The sequence below is a fragment of the Elephantulus edwardii genome, unplaced genomic scaffold (genome assembly GCF_000299155.1).
Source record: "Elephantulus edwardii isolate Elephantulus edwardi_28Jun2011 unplaced genomic scaffold, EleEdw1.0 scaffold00072, whole genome shotgun sequence".
Lineage (NCBI taxonomy): Eukaryota > Metazoa > Chordata > Mammalia > Macroscelidea > Macroscelididae > Elephantulus > Elephantulus edwardii.
Window position 1 is genome coordinate 10,103,599 of NW_006399822.1, and position 8,516 is coordinate 10,112,114.

The window sequence follows — 8,516 nt, forward strand, 5'->3', positions numbered from 1 at the left end:
AATTGTAGAAGGCATGCAACCATAGAGAGAATGAATAATTGACTATGACTTACAAGTTATGGATTCTGAAGCCCATAGTCAGGTTTGTACTGGGGCCACACTCCCTCCCCATGGACTGCAACGGCCAAAGGCAACAGGAACCCTAAGGCAGACCCTTCCTTGGGAACTTCCCTTCCTGACCACTGACTTTGGCTCAAGAAGTTCCATTGGCTTTGCCAAATATTCCATTGACTGCACTAAATTTTAGCGTGCTGTGTAATTTACCCTCCCTCTCTCCTTCACTTGGGTCAGCGCTCCTTAGATGTTAGATGATTCCATCAGCTTCAGTAGAGTATTATGACCCTACATATATGTTGATACACATGAATCCTCTCATGTTCAATCCTGTCTTAGCAACTATTTCTTGGAGAATAAGGACTAACAAATTATTTTGTAGCTTCAAGACTGAGCAGCACTGATAATAACTGCAACATTGATAATTCTTTTTAGCCATCTTGTTGATTTACTTTACTATAAATAAACATACTACATTAAAGCTAATATCAAAGCCTCAGGAAATAATGAAAAGTGGGAGAATATAATCAGATAGATTATGGTCTCCATTTTGTTAACCAACCAACAATTGCATACATAAAAGAATGAAAAGAAAACAATAGTGTAATATCACTATAACAATAGTAGATCAATAAAATATCTAATATTTTTGTAAAGCGCCAAAAAAAATCTAATATTTTACTATAAATTCATATACATCATTAAATATGATGATGTATTTTTCAATAATCTTTGAATTATTAATAATTTGAATAAAATATTACTCGTTGGTCATTACGTATTTCTTAGATATACACTAACTTTCTACTTAAAACTTTATGAGAGTGAGTTGTTTCAGATTATAACAGTCATTGCTGAATTTGAATTTTAATCTTTCTTTTCAGCCTGAGCAATATGCATTTGAATAATTGTGCAATTGTTGAACGAAAACATTAACATCTTTAATCTAATATCAATATCCATTCATTTATAAATAGGGAAACAAATACCTACATCGTGAATGTTATTATTCTACCCTTTGATTAATATAATCCGCCTCATAAAATGCAGATGAATTTTTCAATTGCTTTAAAATATATTTTACATATTTCTGCTTACAAATAGTTTTCTTCAATAACTATGGCACTGCATTTAAAAGGAACATTTCTTCTTAAATATGATTTTGTCAATATTCTACATAATTGTTAAAATTCTATATTCTTCATACATAGTTAAATATACATGCCTCATCTTCCAAGATAAACTCTTGATTAGAGAAGCTGCTTATTTTCTATCAATCTGCCATAGTTTCTTATATATATATTTTTAAATATATATTTATATTTATATTTATATATTTAATTGTATTGGGCCCATTCCAACTCATAGCAACCCTGTGTGTGTCAGAGCAGAACTGTGCCCATAGCAGTTAGTTTTAAAATTGTGACTTGAGTGTAAGTTTACAAAGCATGTTGCTTTTTAAGTAATAATTTATGTCGAGTTCTCCACAGTGTTAATTTCGGTGCCCACAGTGTTCAATCACTCCTTCCGTGTGGTCTTGCTCTTCACCCAGGTTGTTGTTGCTGTTAAGAGCCTTCAAATCTGAACCAACTCATAGCTGGCCCTCCCAGGGGTTTTCTGAGGCTGTAAAATGCATGAAAGGAGATTGCCCAACTTTCTCCAGAGGAACAGCTGGTAGACTTAAACTGCCTGCTTTTGGGTTCGCATACCTCCACACCATTAAGCCGTCAGTGTTCCCCTGTATTAAAAAGTTTTTCTTATCTATTTATTAATTTTCTATTTCTCATTCATCTCCCTGGTAATCAGACTGTATGGTTTTCTCTGTGTGTAAACTTTTCTCTACCATTATTCACAGTAGTGAAGAGTTGAAAATAAGCCATCAAGGAATGAGTGGATAAACCATGATACATTCATGCAATGCAAAAGCGAAAAACAATTGATGAATTATTGCATAACATGGATGAATCTAGATGACATTATGTTGAGTGAAAGGAGTTAGTCACAAAAGGACAAATATAAGATCACTATCATAAAAGCTTAAGAAAAGTTTATACACAAAAACATGCTTTTAATCGCTTATTTTTCAGAAGTAGCTTTCTAAGTCATTTTTCCAAAGTTACTTTGAGAGGATTTGAACTGCCAACCATTTGCTTGGTAATTAACTGATATAATCCAGTACAACAATAACCATGCAGGGATTCTATCAGCATTGTTTTGTTTTGTTTTGAATAGAAGTCCTATTTCATTCCGGTCTCTTGATATCAATAAGCACATCAGAAGCTCAGTGTTCTACTCCATGGTGACCACCAACATGGAGTTGAAGGGACAGGATCCTTCTAAGACTATCAGTTACACATTCATTTAATTGTGTGAACAACTAGTCATTTCCTGAGCAAGGAGCTCTAGTGACATGGTGGCCAAGTCCTCAGCTACTTATTTAAAGCCATTTGAATCCACAGAAAGCCGTGACAGTTTGCCTCCATGAAGATTACAGCCCGGAAAACTCTGGGGGGGGTGGGGAGCAACTCGACTCTGTGCTATAAGGTTGATTAAGAGTTAGAGCCAATTCATGATCTTGGTATTTTTTTTTATTAATTTAGTTTGTTTATTTTTCATTTCAATGAACTTCTTGGGATTTTTAAGTAAGGAGCCGTGATGGTGCAATGGTTAAGTACTGAACTTCAAATCAAAAGATCAGCAGTTCAAATCCACCAGCTGCACCTCAGAAGACTAATGTTGCAGTTGGTTCAGAATCCATTTGACAGCATTGAACTTTCTTTTTTTAATTGCTGTGAGCAAAGGTTGGCTTACTAGAGATAGCAGGCTGAGAGTGAACAAAGTCTTCCCTAAGTAGGGAAGGGGACTGCCTTTTGAAATTAATAAAGGCTACTGTCTCTGCTGTTGTTACTGTTGTTACAATTTGTTCAGATTTTTAAAAATTCTCTGAAACTTCTTTTGCTATGGAACAGACACACATGGAATAAAATTCTGTAACATTACAAAAAAACCAAAAACAAAAACAAAACCCACCAAACAAACAACAACCAAAAAACCCCACACCAATGACGATAAATGCCTATATTTCATTATCCCTCTCTCTACAGTGGCCTTTAACTGGTTACACTATTTTCATTTCATTGTTATTAAACAAGAAAAACATGATCATCGAGTTGATACAAACACACAGCAGCCCTGTGGGACAGTGTAGAACTGTGCGAAGGGCTCTGCAGGGCTGTAAACTTCACAGAGAGATCTAGCGGAGTCGTACTGCCAACCCAGAAGCACACAGTTTGAATCTACTAGCTGCTCTGCTCTGCGACAGAAGGACGAGTAATACCCCTTGTGACTTAATGCTTCTGAAAACCTGCTGGAAGGTCAGCTATGAGTCAGTTCTGACTCAAAGTCCCCACCAACAACACCACGGCAATCTTCACGGAAGCAGACTGCCTTGTCTTCCTCCCATGCAGTGACTCTTGAGCTCAAACTACTGATCTTTGAATCTAATTTTGGCAGAAAAAGGGGAAGGGAGAAGATCACTGGGAAAGCAGAGGTTCGTGGTGGAGGGGGGCTGACGTCGTGGGAAAGGTTCAAAGAGGACTTGAAAAGACTAGGTCATAGTAGGCATAGAACAATGGTCATTAATTATATAAAATATAATGTGTGTGAATAATTATATAAAACACAAAGTACATGTGCAAAACATGATCTATGCAAACTAATAAAAAATTGTGAAGAGACCATGGAAAAAGAAGAATCACTATTTCATGTCAAATGTGTTATGGATCACATATGTAGCCTTAGAGCAAATACTATAAGTACTACTCATAAATATCTGGAGTTACATAGTTAACATTAGGAAAGTCCCTTGGAACTTCTCAGTTTAAGTTTCCCAGTGTTTAAACAGTGGTTTGTTTGGGGGTTTCCCCCCCAGTGGTTTATCATAATATGCATAAGGGACACTGCAATTCGTGATCCTTCCCCGGTTTGTTTGGAGAGGTAGAACACACACACATGATGCTCAGCACAGTGTTTGAATATCTATAAATATTTATGAGCTTAACTATGAACCTTCTCAAGGGCTAATATTTTGATAGTTCACCCATGGGTTTACTAGCACAAGCTCAAGATTCTGAGATTATAGTCAAGGAAAGGAAGAAGTGATTAATTGAGAGACAAAAAACTGAAAAGGTCAAAAATTAAAGTTTCTTTATCCTCTTGTACAAAATACGAAATGTTAGAATATATCACACCAGGAATGAAAAAAAGCAACATCCACAACCACCACCATCACCACCACCATTACTACCAACATCACCTCCATCACTACCATCACCGCCTTCATCACTACCATCACCACCTTCATCACTACCATCACCACCTGTATCACTAATAGCACCACCTCCATCAATACCATCATTACTACCAACACCACCTCCATCACTACCAGTACCACCTCCATCACCACCAGTACCACCTCCATCATCACCAACACCACTTCCATCACCACCACCACCACCTCCATCTCCACCAACACCACCTCCATCACCACCACCACCACCTCCATCAATACCATCATCACTACCAGCACTGTCATCACCACCATCACTACTTCCATCACTACCCTCATTACCACCAATACTCTCATCATCATCATCACCCTCACCACCTCCACCACTACCATCATCACTTCCATAATTACCAACACTTTTTTCTGTCATTATCAACACTTTTTTCCATCATTACCAACACAAGTACCATCACTCACTACCAACACCCCCACAACCACCACCATCTCCATCACTACCATCATTATTACCAATACTGTCATCATCACCACCATCACCACATCCATCACTACCATCATTCCTACCACCACCGTCATCATTACTACCAACACCACCACCTCCATCGTTGCCATCATCACTACCAACACTCATCATCACCACAACTACCACACAACCACTACCACTATTACCGCAACCATCACCACCTCCATCATTACCAACAACACTACCGACACCAACATCACCACCATAACCACCACCTCCATCATTACCATCATCTCTACCAACATCACCATCACCACCACCCCCCTTAGTGATATGGAATATTGCTACTATTTATAATTTACTCAAAACAAAATGAAAAATCTCCTTAAAAATTCGTTGTTCTTTCAGTTTCGTTTTTTGTTGTCAAGGGAAGAGAGTGAGAGAGGCACATGCAGGTATTTTTTTGGTTAAAAGGACAGTCTGCCTCCAACAACAAACCAACCTACTACTGTCAAGTTGATGGTCACTCAGAGTGATCAATCCCCCATCAGGCTTCTGAGGCTGTAAGTATTTACAGCAGGAGACTGCCCACCTTTTTCTCACAGAGCAGTTGGTGGATTTGAAGTGCCAGTCTTTCAGTTAGCAGTCTGTCACCTAGGCTCCTTGACAATAGCAGTATAGTGTTTCTATTTCAGTGCTATTATTATAAGCAGTTCATAGACCTAAAGGAGCCCAGCTGGTGTATTGTGTGATATATTAGGCTGCTAACCAAAACATGGGCAGTTTGACTCCACCAGCTCTTTCACGGAAGAGAGAGGAAGTGTCTCCTCCTAGAAGGATTTATAACCTCCGAGGCCCAGTGGAGCTGGAACCCCCTTGACAGCAGTGGTTTTGGTTTGCCAGATGTGAGCAACTATTAGAAGATTTCCTTTTTTAATTTTATGTTGGTTTGCTTACAAAGTTCGTATACATTGTGTTTCCCACTAACCTTCATTCACACTTTGTTTCATTCAATCATTCCCATTCATGTTTTAGAAAATTAATCATCATTGAACTACGACCACCATTATTCTGTCTTTCAAGACATTTTGGTTAGGTTTCAGCATTACTAAATCATCAAGTTTAACATCTCAACAAGGTAAACACAACCACAATCGTAAGCATATTCACCAAGGAGAAGAGAGAAATGCAATCCCCCCCTTCTTCCTTTTCTTTTAGACTTCATCCTCATTTCATCAAAATAGAAAGTTTTTAGATACTTGGCAGCTAGGTAATACACAAATTGTAATTTCTGCCTGTATTATCTGATGCCTTTGAAGCCTGAGAGTAATAAGACGTTTCATTATGCAAGGTGGACTTCTATCCAAGACCAGTGCATTCGGCCTGTGGAGGACACTTGTCCATCCTGCAGGAAACCACACGGTGGCCCAGCCTCGTAGACGGTATGATTTCTACCATTGCACTCAATCACCTTCCAATGAAAAGGAAGATGTGACGTTTATTTGTGCATGATGAACACTTCCTGTATACAGACCATGTTCATCCCAATCCCCATTTAGAAATCGCCACTAGAGGGAAAAAGGTTGCTTCCACTTACCTACAATCCTGCCCAGTACCAGGGATTTGACTGCACTGAATTCTGTACCTGACGCCAGGTGGACTTGTCTCCTTGCATTCTCGTCAACCTACACAATTGTCGCGTGTGATACCAAGAAAGGCAGGTTGTGTTGAGAAGCGGCCAAAAAAAAAAAAAAAAAAAAGCAAAGGAGAAGGGAGAGTGAAAAAAAAAAGTGGAAAAACCCCAAATCAAACCTACATGTTAATGTGGCCCCCAAAGGCTTCTAAAAACATTTAAAGAGTCTCTTAGGCCAGTATTATTTCTAAACTATTTCCATATTACTTCCAAAGCTACCTCTGTCCTTACTATTCTACACCATACAAGGAAGTCATAGTCAGTGAAACCAACCAAAAAGATACAGTAAATTATTTTTCACTTTAGTACTTTTACTTGGTTTAGTGCTTAAATCATGCAGCTAAAAATGGGATTTCTTCCCCCCCCCAACTCCCCCCATGTAGAAGGCAGAAACATTAATGCTTTTCTTCAAAAGCTAGTACGGTGAATAATTGTAATTTTTCTCCTGAGACTTACATCATTTTTTATTCTGTTATTGCATTCATTATTTTCTGGATTAAAAGTGTTGCCGCATTTATACTCATCTGATGTAAACTGGTTTCTTTGGAGAACCTGGGATCCTACAAGGCGTGTACTGTGATAAATTAGACATGTTTCCCCACTGATCTCATAAAGACAAGGAGAAAAGCTGGGCATTCTAAGTAAGCAATCAAATAGTAATATTTTGGACAAAATTTTGTTGCTTACAGAAAATCTGGCTACATGTGATATTCTCAGTATGATCTGTGGAAGAACAACTCTGAAAGGATGTGTTTGTCGTTATTCGTTATATTTATTATAAAAATTTTTGCTTTTGATCCCATATGCTCAGAGAGTGCCTTGTAAAAGGTTGCTAGCATTTAATTGGCTTCTGGCCTGTTACTGGGAGGGATCAAAGCATCCATCATTGGAAACTTGGAGAGGTTCAGGGTCAGTGAGGAAGAGGAAGACTCTCAGTGAGACGGGCAGTCACAGAGGCTTCAATCATGGGTGCAGCAGAGAGTGTGAGCATAGGGTGGGCTCTGATACACGTTTGGTCAATAGGACAGAGGGTCTCTTTGCGTTTGAGCCAACTGGACGGTGTATAGCAAGAGCTGGATTTGCTACGTTACCTCTACAAACACCTCTCCTTCTTCTCTGTTAATCTTTATGTGATGAAGTTGTCCATCCGCCATACTTTTAAAATCAAAATTAACAACATCAGGATCTTGATTTCTATTCAGCTTGTACCTGATCTGCAAACTTCCTAAAAGGAAAATAAACACATTTTCCCCCCCAGTTAGAACAGTACTTTCAAAAAATAAAAAAAGAAAATATTTATAAGGACTGTGGACTTGTGGGAAAATATTATTTCTCTAATTTTATCTTCCCCCCACCCCAACCTAATCCCATTTTTTAAAGAGACTCCTGACCTGCAACAGACCAAAAGAATTGTAAACAAATGTAGTTCTAGTAAAGATGAGAAATGGTTCCAAGCAGTCATGGGCGAAGACTTTGCAATGAGATTAAAATGAAATCACAGCTTTCAACCCAATTTACCACTAGAAGAAATGCTACCCACTTATTAGCCTGCAGAGATGTCAATTAATATACTTCACAGGATATTTTCCAATTTAACAAAGAACACACCCTAATGTGGAGATATGTTTCAAGCTCAAAATGTACAGTGAGAATAAAGGCTGAGGGCACTTTTTTTTTCCATTTTAGTATTTGATGCTCTGGGGCCATATAGGACGTAATTTATATGACACATCCACATGTTTTGTCTATTTGTTCTTCTTTCCCAATTAAGGAATTTATTTCAAAAATATTTCCTAAAATACCCCTCAAACCTCTTTATCTTTCTAAACTGGAACATGACGTAGGTAAATAGCAGGAAGGGGTTCTCCACAACCAGGTTCCAGTGGCTTCTCTGCCTACACCTTCCAGTCCGTCAGCTCCCATGACTGGACTGTACCTTCCTGTACTGTCTCACTGTCTGTAAACACAGCCGGTGTGCTATCCTGTGGAGTTCTGGGTTG

The 8,516-nt window shown here is 38.5% G+C and overlaps 1 protein-coding gene across 2 annotated transcripts in view; it reads right to left on the reverse strand.

The window, feature by feature from the left end:
- The window catches only part of CNTNAP4 (contactin associated protein-like 4), a 329,264-nt gene that overhangs the window by 23,996 nt on the left and 296,752 nt on the right, over positions 1-8,516 (reverse strand). For both annotated transcript variants that reach the window (XM_006888821.1, XM_006888820.1), the window contains 2 exons: positions 7,608-7,741; positions 6,421-6,508 (listed from right to left, as the gene is read on the reverse strand). In XM_006888821.1, coding sequence (XP_006888883.1) covers positions 6,421-6,508; positions 7,608-7,741 — 222 coding nt within the window. The remainder of the gene's footprint in view (positions 1-6,420; positions 6,509-7,607; positions 7,742-8,516) is intronic.